A 15,461-nucleotide genomic window follows, 5' to 3' on the forward strand; every position below is an offset into this window, starting at 1 on the left:
AAGCACGACCAATCATCTGAGCCGCCCCGGCTAAAATGATTGGATGGCCTACCTGCCTGTCAGCCTTCCATCTGGGCACAAACTTATCTCGTGCCCTCATTGGTCATGTGCGCGTTCGTGTGTGTTGGAGGAGGGGCTTTGTAAGGAAGTGGCAGATTTTTTCCGGTTGTGTATCTTCAAATTCTAGCGCACTCAAGCCGGTTTCTCAAATTACCTACCCCACCTTTAGCAGGGTATATTATGCTTTTTGAGTTCCTTCTCCTGTAGTGTTATTTTATTTGTGTATGTAAATGGTCTGTGAAGGCTAAAATCCCCGTGTCCCTCCGGGGGATGTTCTCTCTGATACACTCGTGTCTTCAAGTTGGGTTGCATTTATTCTTTGAACCTTACAATTTAAACCGAAGGCATTTGACTTTCAAGAGGTTAAAACTCAGCAATGAACACCAGAGAAAGTTAGGACAGAAAATAAACTTTATTATTTAGAGGTTTGACAATTAAACAATTTGTATGGAAGACAACTCTTCGACAAAATCCTACCACTGACACAGCCAGTCCACCTTCCCTTATTAAAAGGTAATACTAGTAGAGTCGACTTAAAGCAGCAACTACTCTTACATGATCGACTGAACGGAAACAAAGCAGTCAGTCAATTTGAACAAAATACTAAAAACCTCACACGACCCTGAAGAATCTGCATCTTAACAGGCATGGAAATGTGATGATTACTGGCACCATTGGAATGATACATGAACAGTGGGTATCTTAGGACCCATGACTAAAACATGTAAAAATAGTGTTTCTTACCGAGATGAACCGAAGCATGTTTTTTGATAAAAGGCTTACTTCATCTTTTCTGTTGATGACCTAGACATTTCACAGTATCTGTTTCCCTCACTGTTTAAGCATCGTCTGTACACAACATAGAGTACATAGAAAGATATTTGGCAGAGAAAGGCAGAATCTCTCAGATCGCTGGAATGTATTTGGTTCTTAATCACAGATCGCACTAAAGAGATCATTTCAACAGACAACGTACATAACTCACAGATAAAGTACAAACTCTTTTTTAAAAGTCAACAGGAATTAATACCGGAAAAAAAAATCAACCACATAATAACTTGTGTTATCTACTTGAACTACAACATAAATAAAAGGATCCCAATCATAAATTAGTCTATGTTACATGTATACAGCACAAAATTCCACGAGTAAGAAAGTGCTCAATTTCTCCTGTTGAAGAACTCAGCTTTACAAACCCCTTCGTAGAAAGGGGAATGCAAACATGACCAACTGTGATACGTGCACTTAAAGTGTTTTTAATATTATTCTGTAGTGTTGCTGCCACGATCACTCGGGCTGATATATTTTGAACACTAAACAATAAGACATTCAGTTAAAGTAAATCATGTTCTTAAAACAAAAAGCTAATAATATAAGTTATAAAAAGTGCAAAATCAGACGGTCAGGGTGACTATCGGACACAACGCTGCGAGATGACTGGTACTCAGAATCCTTTGCTCTTCCACAGAAACTGCCCTTATTTAAAAAGGTTGGTAAGGCACTTTAAAGTGTCTGCAGCTCCAGCTCAGATCAACTTCTTTTTTCCAGTCGATTTCAACATGTGCTGTCCAAACTGTGGGAAGAGAAAGACAGAATAAAGTACATCTTAAGAAAAGCGTTACTTATCCAAACATGTTTCAGTAAGAGTTGTTTTGCTCAGGATTAATAAAAGGCTGATTTTGAGGTAGCTTGAGATGACAGCGATTTAACTTCTCTTACCAGAGGAGCTTCCGTTCGGGGTTTCACATCTGGAATGGGAAGCTTGAAATCCTCCTTGTCTCCTGACTCACTGTCGTTTCGATACCGGTGAGCAAACTTGCGTTTCAAGGCTTCGGCGATGAGAGAAGCGGCATCTAAAGGCTCACTGGACTTCATTTTGGCATCACCTTCCCCTGGGCGACTGTGGAAAACACAGTTAGGCAAAAAAAAGATACTCATTTAATTAATTGTGAGGTTTTTCATTACAGTAGCAAGTAAGTGTTGTTTTGACCACCTACTGTTAGCTTGCATGCTCTTCAAAAAAACCTTCATCTTTACATTTGATCATTTTCTAAATCTGTTATGTATTCCCTCGTACCTTTTGACCGATCGTAACTTGACTTTGCCGATGTCTTTCAGGACGTCGAGCATGCTGGGGACTTCTGCTGGCCTCGAGTCCAAATCTGTGTGACCCTCTGTCTTCATCCCCCTGCGCTGCTTTATCAAATCAATGGCAGAAAATGTCCGCTGGAGGTTTGAAGGTGGGGGCGGCAGCGGCGGTGGGGGAGGGGGCGGTGGAGGAGGAGGGGGAGGCAGGGTGCCACAGGGTGGAGGGGGAGGTATCCCTGTGGTAGCAGCTGAGGTGAAACAAAGGAAAGAGAAGACTCAAAGCTGTGGGACATTTAAAAGTCTGCTGCCATCTAGAGGACATTGTATGTTACTGCAATGGAGCAGACAGGGAGAACAAAGCAGAGAGATAAGAGAGATAAGAGATCAGTGAAAGGAAATACCTGGCTGTGTGCTCTTTTCCTGAAATAAAACGATTTGTGCTATCTGAGCTCGGAGTTTGGCGAGTTCTGTCTCCAGAGCGCTGATCTTCTGATTGGCCTCATCGTTGTTGTTTGTCTGCCCCTGAGGGTCCGGGGTCCCCTGATGCAAAGTGGGTAGTGACATCTGGCGGCATAATGACCTCTGAGGATGAGTCTCGCGGGCTCGAAACACGAGTCCTGCTGGGACCGCTGACCTGTTTCAAAAAGGCATTCAAATGTTTTAGACCAAACTCACAGAAACAGTTCAAGTGAAACACTCTCTCTGTCGCTGTTAGCAGACAGAGGAGTATCTCCCACCTGGGTCTGCCGATGAATTCGTCCTCATCCTCTTCGTCCCTGTCGAGCCAGCCGACATCAGCCAGAGAGGCCAAACCACTCGGCCTGCTGCCGCCAATCAGGACACCAGCGTCCTCATTGTACGGGTAAAGCTGTCACAGAGAAAAGCGATGATCAAAAAACACTGCATTTCAACAACTAATACAAGTAAGTGTGTGAAAGGAAACGGGGCTAGTTCAGAGAGAGGAGGTGTGTGGGGGGTCTGTACGATGCTAATGAAAGGTTCAGGTACTCAGTAATCAGCTGGAGGTTTTGGAAGGTTGCTGAACACACTGACCTAAAGCAGACACACTGCATTCCACAAATCTAGGGAGGGGAGCTGGAGACAGAAGGACAGAAGAAAAAAGAGAAAGCAATGTGTTGAAAGAGACAGAAAAGGAAAAGGCAAAGCATTTCAGATACACCTCTTTATAGAAATATCTAAAAATGGTGACCTTTAAATTGTTTGGTGAAAAAACATATCTCTGGTCACATGGCTCGTTTTACGGGTGACACATGGAAACAGTTCTGAGGTAAGCAAAAGCTGGAAGAGGGCTGTGATTTATCGTCACATGACTCCGACAGTGAGGAGCGACAGGCAGAAAGACAGAGGAAGAGATTTGGAGACGAATTCACTTTGACACACATATAATGAATTTGATGATTATGTAAACGCCCTTACCTGAAAATGAACCCTGGGGCAGGGTTTAAAAGGAAGACTAGAAGCTATTCTCCTCACAATACTTCTAGAGGACCCGTAGGTCTTGTCTGATCCAAAAGCCTGCAAAACAAAACATGAAACACATCATTTAGAGAGATGGAAATAATACATTTAAACATTGAAACTAAGGGCTTCTAAGTATTTAGCAGACATTAAAAAAAGGTTGTCACGTACCAGGTCCATTTCTATCCGTGGATTGTCTTTATTCATTTCTGTTGATGTGTACTACAAGTGCATTCAGACACATGTCCTAAAACCAAAGGCATCATCACCAAATTGTCACCTAGAGGAAACACAAAGAAAGTGTTTAATTTGAATCATGTTGAGTCAAGGAGAGGACAGTGCAATAGTGATAAGATGCCCCAAAACACTGACATATTCTTTATTTGTCTGCAATAAAATACTCTTTCCAAAATGATCATCGCTGCCAATAATTATTATATTATAGAATCTCAATCCTTATCAGTTTCCCCAAGTGTTTAACATGTTTAACAGCTGTCAAAATCAAAGTTAAGTAAGTAACATCTTTACAGGAATAACTTTAAAACAGTTCAAGCCTTTTAATTGTTTATTTTAGCAACAGGACAAGATGCAAAACACTGTAGGAAAAGCTTTAACATTAACAATTGCAGCACAGGCAGGGATGCTAGCATGATAGCGTTTTGAAGCTAGTTTCACTTTTACCGCTGTTTGTTGTTTTTAAGGGTTAAAAAAGTTAAGCCAATAAAGTGGTAACGTGAGTCGGTCGCAGTTGTGTGGCAGATGTTTGCTGATAGCGTGCATGTGACAGGATTAGATGTTAGTTGAGCACGATTAAACAGGATAATCTTGACTTTAGCGGCTAAACGATGCTAACAAGCATAGCTCCGGCTAGCTAACTCCAGCCAACTTTACAAACACATTTATTACGACATTCCAAAGACACCCACAAGTCTAATCACATTAAACGCCGGGGAGGCAGATGCATATGTAAACGTTACAATATAATCAAAGATCGGTTTTGTGTGTGACTTTGAAACAAACTTACCGAAGCTGTAGCTGGCAAACAACTGTCTAAATTTTTCCACCTTGTCAACCGACGGACATCTGCAGGAGGGGGCTAATGTGGGAAGACTCAAGGAGTACATTTTTGAGCCAATTGGATTATACGGATTACAATGGGTAGGTTGTGGCCACGGGATGCTACGATTGGTTGTTCACATTGATTGACAGGCGCCAGCACCAACCAACTTTGACTAAGAAAAGAACACTAACTGATGATTGGGTGTAATATCAGTCAATCAAAGTATACCGTATCATTTGACAGGAACTTTGTGTGTGCTCGTTATACTTCCCTTCATTCCCCGGCGGTGATGTATCCTGTTTAAAGGGCTTGGAGCTTTACGGAAAATTGGGACGTCCGTATTCACAAAACAGCTGTACCCATTGACGTGCCACAAAACCTAAACACTGTGCACAGCTGCTAGCTAAAGAAGCATAGAAAAGAAAGGGACGCAGGCCTAGCGTTTGTGAAATTTGTTTGTGACATTTGTTGTTTAAGGGTGGTGCCGGAAGATTTTGTAACGTCGTGTTAGCATCTGTTGTAACTGAAGTCAGCTGGGGTTGTCACATGGTTTTACTGAAAACTGACCAAAAAGGTATGCTATCATTGTCAAGTAACGTTAGCTAGCTTAGCTTAGCTGCCGACTCGCCTCTGTACCACAGGGCGTGTTTTGAGGTGAGGTTGGGGGTCGTAGTAAGTGTCTTTGGTAAACACGAATATTTGTATTATAGCTTTCTGAAATATATTGATTGTGTAAGAAGTAACTCAGGTTATGAAATGTCATGCTAAGCTATGTATACTTTACTGTGAAAACCACAGTCCTATCAGTCACTTATCAAGAGTCACTTATCAGTCAGATTGTGTAGGACTACATTTCAGAGGCTATTGTTTATAAAAGAACCCGAAACTCAAACACATCATTCAAATGTGGTCTAAGGTAATGGGATGGTTGTTAAAGTTTCATAGTGTCTGCCAAACACACTTGATTTTGCAAGTTGTATTATTATTTTTGCACCAAATAAAAAAACAACAGCAGTAACAATAACAATTTTGCAGCAGATTGTGGATTTTTCTACAATTTTGATAATAAATGAATGTTGTGATAGTTATTTTTGGACATGTTATGCATTTAATAAAATTACCTACATGTGTAACCGATGTGTAAACAATCTTTGGCTGCAGTTCTAATGTGTTTAATGTAAGCTCCCTGGTTGATCACATGTTTCTTTTTCTCCAGCAGAGTGAAGCGGCTGGTTTGATGTGCATGGCATCTGGATAAGAGGCACCATGAGTGCGGAGCTGGACGCCCTGACCGTGGTGAACCAGCTGCGAGACCTGGCTGCGGACCCCCTGAACCGAAGAGCCATCGTAGAAGACCAAGGCTGTCTGCCGGGCCTGATCCTGTTCCTGGACCACCCCAACCCACAAGTCGTCTACTCGGCACTATTGGTAAGCAGCATCCATTTATACACATGGTGCATTTGCAATGTTCTAGCTGAACTATCTTCAGCAGTCGTTTGATTCAATGAGTCTTGGTTGATTAATCAGTTGTGTGGTGGAATGTAACAACAATGTGATATGATATGTTACGGGCTGTACCATGAAATAACGCAGTGTTTTAGGTGCCTAAAATGTCTTCCTCATTTACAAACTACTACATAAAAAATTAATATTCTATATTATTGCAATACTGTGAAAAGAGCCTATCTGAACAATGAGCGCTTTTACTTTGAATGCATTAAGTACATTTAGCTGACTTTTAGCTGCTTTTACTTAAGTAACATGTTGAATTCAAGACTTTACACATATAGTATATAGTATATTGAGACTGTAGTATTTGTTCTTTTATTAAGGAAAGATTCAAAGTACTCCTTCCAACACTGCTCTTCTGCTGCTCTGTGATATCAGTGTTTTCTATACTTGTCATATGTTGCCCCCCCCCCCAACCTCACTTCCTGCTTCACAGCAGTCAGAGCCGGTTTCAGTGACAGTCTGAGGGCCATTCCTGACACCATTGTGTTCCAGTCACATGCTTACATATGGTCTCTTTAAACGGCTACATTTAAAACACTATACTGTGGTGACACCTGCTGTCTGTTTTGGGGTGTAAACGTGATGCCATGTCTTGATATAGCGACATCTTTCCACTGCCAACTCTATCACCTTTTAGCAGTACATTCAAAGGCTTTATTTGTCATAAGCCCAACAGCTGCAGCGTAGTTTTGGCTTAAAGGGGCCATATCATGCTAAATGCACTTTTTTGTATGTCTTTTTATACACGAATATGTGTCCCCGGTGCGTCAGGGAACTCACCAAGTGTCAGAAAACACAACCCCCTCTCTTTCCCTCCATACCCAAATCTCTAAAAACGGGGCTGCAACGGATCTGATCCAGATTTGAAATTGTTCTGACGTCAGAAACGGGGTGCTCCGCCTATATGGGCAACTCTCCGCCTATCAGGGGAATGAGAGGTTGCGTGGCATGGTAACAGCAGCATGGTAACAGCATGGTAACAGCAGCATGGTAACAGCATGGTAACAGCAGCATGGTAACAGCATGGTAACAGCAGCATGGTAACAGCAGCATGGTAACAGCAGCATGGTAACAGCAGCATGGTAACAGCATGGTAACATGACGGTCATGCCTCGCCCCCCTCCTTTACAGGGGGGGGGTTGTCAGCTGCAGCTCATTTGCCACAGAATCGGCCCTTGTGAAGACGGCTGGAATAGAGCCAAATGAGGCATGACTAAAATGCATGATCTGTTTGGTACTTTGAAAAAAAACCTAACAGACATGTTTTATATAGATATGCCCCTAAAATATATGTTTCCAATATAGCATGATAGGTCCACTTTAAGTCTCGCGCTCCAACAATGCAACATACGATAAACATGAAGACATAAAATAATGCAATAGTCAAAATGGGTCAATTTAAGTTGCATAAATAAGAAAAATATGTATATATAAAATATAATTATATTATACAGAATGAAAAATGCAGAGTAGAAAAAATAGTGTAATAATATAAACATATATAGATATCAAGACTACAAACAGATGTATAATTGAACAGTGTATTATGAACGTACAGTATGTACATGGTGACACTTCACAGAGCTCAGGAGTTTAACAGTCTTACTCCCTGACTTGTATTGCCAGCACTCATTTTAAAGGCTTTATGTAACGGTTGCTCCTTGGCGGTAACCCGTGAAGTGTAAACACACCGCGTGTTTATCATGGTTATGCAATATTTGACGTCTCGCAGCGGAGAAACCGTGACGCGCTGCGACGACTGGGACTGTGACGGCTGCTAGTGGAGCCTCGCAGCAACTCTGCTTTCTGCACCACAATCTGGTGCTGCTGAATTGGGACTACTAAATGAGTGAGACTCAAATATCAGAAGTTCAGAACAAGTTTTAGTAGTTTTTTTTAAAGTTTTTTTACTTCATTTACTTTACTCAGGGTCACAGAGAGGAAACCAGTTTTAAGATGTTGAAAAGTTCATTAGACATAAAAAGGCATTTCATAGAAGTTCTGTTATTCTACATTTTGACACCAAGATTTTCTGATTTTATTACAAATGTATTATCGGTTCCAAATACCGGTCATCGGTCTCCTTGATTACTAATAATCGGTATCGGCCTTGAAAAAGCCATATCGGTAGATCCCTAACGCTCACCCATTTTAAAGTGTCCTCTCTCTCGTGATATCACAACGGGTCTGTCAGCTTTCAGCGGCAGATTGATAACCGCTGCCCTTGTCCTTGCAGGCCGTGCGCTACCTGGCAGAATGTCGAGCCAACAGGGAGAAGATGAAGGGCGAGCTGGGCATGATGCTGAGCCTGCAGAATGTCATGCAGAAGCAAGTCCCTGTCACACACACACATACACACACACACACACACACACACACACACACACACACACACACACACACACACACACACACACACACACACACACACACACACACACACACACACACACACCCTAGTTTTTCTTTGTTTTGCACAGACAACGTGTGCCAGTCTGCAGATTTTCTCGTTAGAATGATGTCCTTTCCTTCGCCATGTCAGGATGAATGTGATTAAAGATGAATTAGAGTCGGGTGCTAAACAGTTAAACTGCTGTTTCTGCAGCTTTATAGATTTGAATGTGTCTTGCCACATCTACATTTCATGTTGAGTCCACTTGCATGTTTTTAGCTTATATTTGCACTTGTTTTGTGATGGAGTTAGCGGGTTAGATGCAGAGGTGGCTCATTTTGTGCAAGCATATTTCTTAGTTTTCTATCATTTGTAGGCTTTCTACATAATATGTGTTTATATATAAAACACAGTCTGATCAACCATTAAGGCTACTACGTTTATACTGCGGGTAAAACTTGGAATTTCTTATTTATTGCACATGTGATTGAGTATGAACCGCTCAAATCATAAAGTGTGATCTATTCTGATTTGGGCCACCTTTTCTTATGTTGTACTAAATCATATCCAGCTCTGATCGTTAACATGTCTTCTGATCGACATTCGTCACAATTTTGCGTCTTTCCGAGGGGCGTAATCCCACCACTCCTGGCTTTGACCCGGCATCCACACTAACCTCCAAAGCTGTAGCAGCTATTCCTACACACAAAGCCATTATTAAAAACTTGGATCCCTAGTACCTGCTTGTGGCTTTCTTATTTTTTTTCGGGTCAGTTCAGGACCGTAAGAAGCTCACACTGGAACCTGATACTAGCCACTTCATATCTGAGCAATACATCAGAATTGAGGCTTGCAGTGTGAACGCAGCCTCAGTGTTTTGGCCGGTCTGTGTTGAGGAGGTGTTTTGCTCCAGATAGCTTCTCTCACCAGAGAACACTAAGCGACTGCAGGTCATCGTCAGCACCCTGATAGGAATAGACCTAATGTTTAAGTGGCCGGCTATAGCCTGTATGATTACACCCCGCCCCCTCCTCGTCCTCCTCCTGCGGCAGAGCTCTCTTTCTCACCCTGGAATGAGCGCATCACGTTAGCTCGTCAGGCATCAGAAGCCGCCCTGCAGGAACAGCTTCAGTCAGGCTGACTTTGGGTGGAGGTCGATCATAGCCGGACGGAGTGGCAACACATGGCAGAGGAGGGGGGGGGGTCCAGCATAGTAGCACCAAACGGGTGTTTTTATTTACTTTACACTCAAGATCGGAAGCTCAAGCAGCCTCTTATTAAATGCATGGAAGTAAAGAATAGAGTGAAATATCAAAGAGGGTGGCCTCTATGGATTTGGAGCAGGATGTGTTGTTGGGGGGGGGGGGGGGGGGGGTACCCAACACTCCCAGAGGGCAGCAGCTCCAGACAGATGGTGTCGTGTGTGGTTACTATAGAAGGACTGATGACTTGACATATGAAGCCTGCAGGTTTATCTCAGGATCCCTCTCAAAACATCAGCAGCCCCAACTGACCTCGAGTGGCTCCTTCATGGAAATCCACCCACTAAGAACAACATACGATCACATATGTTCCTACAAACGTAAACCACAGTTGACAAATTCAGTAATGTTTCTTCTATGATCTTCTCCCTCTCTCCCTGAAGGAGTACGTCGCCCGGGGAGACCAAGCTGCTGGCCTCTGAGATCTATGAGATCCTGCAGCTGGCGGGTAAAGAGGAGGCGGAGCAGGCGGAGGCGGCCGCTGCGTCCTGCCAGAAGAAAGCCCAGTTCTTCCTGGGCTCCAGCAACAAGAGGGCCAAGACGGTGGTGCTGCACATCGACGGACTGGACAACTCAGTGAGTGTCCCACGGGCTGCATTCAGCACTTACAGGGAGAGACTCCTTCTTTCAGAGTAGGGTAGTAATGGGTTGTTATCCATAGGTAGTATTAGGAGTGTCACAGTACACCGGTATACTACAGGGTTATTATTGAATCATGTTATTATTATCGTGTGTATAATCTAACCTCTTTTCTTTTATTCATTTTCATGCTCTCTTATTGAGATTTAAATCCATTATGACAGAGATTTCAATCTCAATGTATGCTTTTGTATATAGTTTATGGCTGGAGACTCTCTTGACCTTCGTACACTTGTATTTTTAGTGTAATTAATTTACCAAAAAGGGACAAAATGCTCAAAACACAAAATTAAATATGATTTTGACTTTTTATCTAACACTTTTAATGTTCTTGGCCATGATAAGGATGTAGTGACAGCCCCTTACTGTTTGCCCTTGCTGTCAGACACCCCTTTCACACATGGAACTGAAGCCGTTTGAAACTAACATATATTTTCTTTAAAAGCCAGCAGACGGCTTAGACAAAAACAATCATTTTAGCAGACAGAACGCAGCAGTTGCTGGTTTACCGCTGCCATTATGAAGTCAGTTTGACACACCCAGACCAACTGAGAGATCAAGTACTTGATCTTGTCCTGCGAGGTTAAATGACTGCTTCTGTCAAAGGAGTCTGGTGGCGCTTTGCAAGGTGCTTTGCCACCATGCTCTGACTTCATCTGCTCCTCGAAACTACACACACCAAACATTATTGATGCAAAGACATCCCTCTTTGTGCTGTAGTGTTTGCCGCTGTCATTACGAGTGTTGTCAGTGCAGCTTAGCCATATCTATGTGGCACGGGTTGGGGGGTGTAGGGGTCAGGTTGTAAATGTCAGCCATTGATCAGCAGGAGGCTGGGATTGAACCTGAACGCCGCTCTGCAGGAAGCTAGCAGCTAGCCAGATTACATTACAGGAGACAGACGGCCTCTGGTGGGCGGCCGCACTATCACTGCAGCAGACACACACACACACACACACACACACACACACACACACACACACACACACACACACACACACACTGTCATTTGGACTGCATTCCTGTAGTAGTTGTACGTAGCAATATCATGTTTTGTTGTGTATTTTTTACGACTACATTTGCCATGGTTACATCTTATACTGTATGGTGATGCCCGTCCCTTAACCAATGACATGTTAATAACCCAGTTGTTTCCTGTGTCAGTCTCGACGGAGCCTTTGTGAGGACGCGCTGCTGAAGATTCGAGGAGTGATCAGCTTCACCTTCCAGATGGCCGTCAAGAGATGTGTAGTCAGGATCCGCTCTGACCTCAAAGCCGAGGTAGGTGCAGGACATCCCCCAGGAACTCTGGGTTACACCATGTTGCTGCCTGTGTCCGACCACAAATAAATATCAGTTGGTATTTTGGTCAGAATCAGTTGGTAAACACGCCATCTGTCCAGTTTCTTGTACCGTGTCTGACGTATAACCATTTGAAACACTTCCAAACATCTAAGGGCTGCCACTTTTCTCTGTAATTTATTGATTGCTGCGTTGTTGCCAGTTGGGATACACACTCCCACAGTTGCGCACACACACACACACACACACACACACACACACACACACACACACACACACACACACACACACACACACACACACGCTGTTTGCTATGGACTTTGCAATATGTCCGAATGCAGCATATGTATTATGTGTGTTTTTATCACTCTTAACTATATTTAATTGTATTCAACTCCCTTGAACATTGTACTTCTAATACTATACTCCTACTTTTTTACTCTTGGCTGATAAAGTAAATCAGATTTTTGAGTTATTAAAGGTAGGAGAACCTGCTCCCTTCAGTCCTAGCTCTAGAGCAGAAAGTTAGATATCAACTTATTTATTGGTATGTGAAACTGGAAAGTCATTGATATTGGTCTTCTTCATTACAAAAGCAGAAATAAGCTTTCTCATACATTTACAACCTGTGTTGACGCTGCTTGTCAACCTATAAATGATTATTTAAACCAGAATTGACCACCAACATTTAATAAAACCATGATATTATTTATATTATTATGGTTTTAGCTAAAGACAGAAAGAGAAGAATCACAAATAAGTGTTTCCTTTTCCTCACAGGCGTTGGGCACAGCAATCAACTCCACCAAAGTGATGACGGCTCAGCAGGTGGTGAGGACGGAGAATGGAGCCGAGGTAAGGGCAGATAATAAGAGAGAAAGAACTGCATTGTTTACTTTAAATTGCTGTGGACTAATTTCCCTGGATGTAGTGTAAGCTGTGTGTATCTGTGTGTGGCCGCCCTTGCCTGCGGCTGAGACTCATTCACACTGACATGATTAGCTAGTCACATCTCTGCCTCCGCCTCCAGGCTACTCCCTTTTTGCCAAAAAAACACACCAGTCCCACTCGTACCATTTCCCAGCAGTGTGTACACGTAAATGTAGTGAAGCTGTATTTAAAACTCATAAATCAGGTGGGATTCCAAAGTGTTTGTTTTTCAATCATTTGTTAATTGTTCTTTAAATATTAAGAAAGAGTTGCTGCATTTGAACAGTCATACATAAAGTGGCCAGCAGGGGGCAGACCAGGCTCACACATGTAATCTGACTGTGAGGATGATGATGACGAAAAAACACTGTTCCTCCTGGACAAATTACACTAAAAACACATATTTCTCTTTTTTTGTCTTTCCGCAGAGGATCTTGGCGTTCAGCGAGGACTCGGAGGAGGCGGTGGAGGTGAACGAAGACATCCCAGAATACCTGCCCGAGGAGGAGAGCCCGTCCGAGGAGCAGGACAAGGCGATGACACGCGTCGGCTCCATCACAGACGGCATGGGCTGGCTCAACACGGCCGCCAACTTCCTGACCCGCTCCTTTTACTGGTGACCACTTCCTGTCTCTCTCTCTGCTCCTGTGTCTCCTCTAAAGTACCATCCAGCTGCAGCCTTAGCGTCTCTCAGCCTCGGACTAAGCCAACACTAGCGTAGCCCTCCCCCTCTCCCCCCCCCCCCCCCCCACACTCACTTCGCTAAGCACACCACGAGCGTGCAACAAGTGCTGGACTGCCGAGTGGAACCTGCAATAACTTTAACTTGTGTATATATCCAGCTACATCTCACCACTACTGGCTTTTATGTGCAGACCTAGCTGCTCGTGTATCCCACCAGACATAGAGGACTACAAAATCATACCAAACCAAATTCTGGACATATTTCATTCTGGCTGATTCATTTGAAATTGGAAGTTCTTGTTTTGTTTTTTTTTGTGTGTGCATGGTTTTTGGTTGCTTTTCCTCATCGTGTCTACTCCCTATCCTTTTGACTATACATTTTTTTCTTTTCCCCTACAGTTTTATTTAGCATGCTTTTTCGTCTTTTGTGCCAACCTCGCCTGATGCCTAGATCTGTGATTGTTGTGTGTGCCTTTTTGACATTTAACTTTAGCTATATATATATATTTAATATTATTTTTTCCATCGTTCGTTTAAATCATGTGAGAGTCAGATGTAACAGCTGTGCGGGGCGGCTCTTAGCTTAGCGCGGGACGTCTCCTCAGTAGAAATAGTGAACTAGACACCGGCTCTCATGCATTACATACTGAATGATAAACCACCACTAACTACATTACCTGAACTCCTCTGGACTGATCCAATCACAGCAGCAGTGATTTGATTGACAGCGCTTTGTGTTTTTGCACACACGTTAGGCTACCTCTGCTTTCACATCAGCTTTATAGTCTTCTGTAGTTTCCCCCCCTCAGCATGTCAAATACCAACGTGTCAGCTGCCTGCTTATTGGACCCTTCCCTGGACTCCCACTCACACTGTTACAGTATCATCGCCCCACCTGTTTAATCTTCAGTTTAGCCAGCAGTGTCCTTACAGCAAACATCATGTCGCTGCACGCTCACACACACACACACACACACACACACACACACACACACACACACACACACACACACACAGGACTCGCTGTGCAGTAATGGAAAACTGGAACAACGGTGTGGTTATGTACATTTTGTAAATGGGGCCCGATTCCCTAAAGTCTCGGAGCCTACATGTGAAGGATTGTTCAGTTTTTGTAATTTGATTGGATGCCACAGAACAGCTAATGCTTAGTGAGTTTATTCCTTTCCTTTAGCCTTTACGACCCCATGATTCACACCAGGTTTTAATCATGATCTCCTCCGACTTGTGTGAGTGTCATTAATAATTATAATTTCCTCTGCTGACCAGGCGACTTTTATTGTTCTGATGGTGCATAGACGTCACAGTCGGTCGAGGTCAAACAGATAGAGGGTCGGCACAGATTGACCCGAATTAATCACGACTACTCTCTGGAAAAGCAATAATATTTTTTGCGTTAAATGTAGAAATAGATCAGTCTTTAAAATAATGTTTTTGGATAAAAGGTATTAGTTAAGGTTATCATCAGTATTACAATGTCTTCTTTATTTGTCCATTTTGCACAGAATCAATCTCTAAATTGTATCGTGATTTAATTTTTAATATTTGGTGTCATACTGCGAAGAAATACTTGAACGTAGTTTCTTAGAACTCTTCTCATGTGTCGCTCAAAGTGTACATTTCCCACAGCTGTTAGATGAACCTCTGTAAGGTCGACAAAAACAAAGTGTAACTGTACAGACTCGCTCGTCTGTCATCAAATGTAATATACTGAATGCAGATCTTTAAACTGTAGATCCCTTACACTGTTAATGCAAACGATGATAAACTTCAAATCCAAACATGTCTGGTGCTTTTTTTTTTCTTTTTTTTTGCTGAATATGAGGCGGTCATCGTGTTCTCTTGTGATCATCTTCACGGCGTTTGCAGTTGTGCAGAGCTCGCTTCGTCGAATCAAATCGCTGAAGGCAGCAACCGTTCGTAGCCGAGGGAGAGGGGAAATCCAGTTCTCTTTACTGGTGCGTAAGTGAGGGGCCCCAGGACGATCCTGTGGCCGCCCACCACCTCCCCCCCGCCCCAGCCCTGCTGCTGGTAG

At 43.0% G+C, this 15,461-nt stretch overlaps 2 protein-coding genes across 5 annotated transcripts; one reads left to right on the plus strand and one right to left on the minus strand.

Moving 5' to 3' along the window:
- Positions 1-453: 453 nt before the first annotated feature.
- mtfr1 (mitochondrial fission regulator 1) lies at positions 454-4,767 on the minus strand. The gene is made up of 8 exons (XM_079661322.1): positions 4,652-4,767; positions 3,799-3,907; positions 3,586-3,684; positions 2,886-3,016; positions 2,550-2,782; positions 2,138-2,396; positions 1,780-1,960; positions 454-1,633 (listed from the first exon to the last, which is right to left on the minus strand). Exons 2-8 carry the CDS (start codon positions 3,832-3,834, stop codon positions 1,586-1,588), a joined length of 987 nt encoding a protein of 328 aa, XP_079517448.1. The 5' UTR covers positions 3,835-3,907; positions 4,652-4,767; the 3' UTR covers positions 454-1,585.
- Positions 4,768-4,966: 199 nt separating this feature from the next.
- Positions 4,967-15,207, plus strand: armc1 (armadillo repeat containing 1). 4 transcript variants are annotated; one of them, XM_079661329.1, is made up of 7 exons: positions 4,967-5,341; positions 5,907-6,115; positions 8,436-8,527; positions 10,237-10,429; positions 11,657-11,773; positions 12,575-12,649; positions 13,153-15,207. In XM_079661329.1, exons 2-7 carry the CDS (start codon positions 5,954-5,956, stop codon positions 13,342-13,344), a joined length of 831 nt encoding a protein of 276 aa, XP_079517455.1. In that variant the 5' UTR covers positions 4,967-5,341; positions 5,907-5,953; the 3' UTR covers positions 13,345-15,207. The 4 variants fall into 4 exon arrangements, with proteins under 4 accessions (XP_079517455.1, XP_079517454.1, XP_079517453.1 ...); XM_079661328.1 differs by having other exon boundaries at positions 4,968-5,261; positions 5,904-6,115; XM_079661327.1 differs by having other exon boundaries at positions 4,968-5,261.
- Positions 15,208-15,461: the final 254 nt, after the last annotated feature.

This window comes from Notothenia rossii (assembly GCF_949606895.1).
Source record: "Notothenia rossii genome assembly, chromosome: 12".
In the NCBI taxonomy this organism is placed as follows: domain Eukaryota; kingdom Metazoa; phylum Chordata; class Actinopteri; order Perciformes; family Nototheniidae; genus Notothenia; species Notothenia rossii.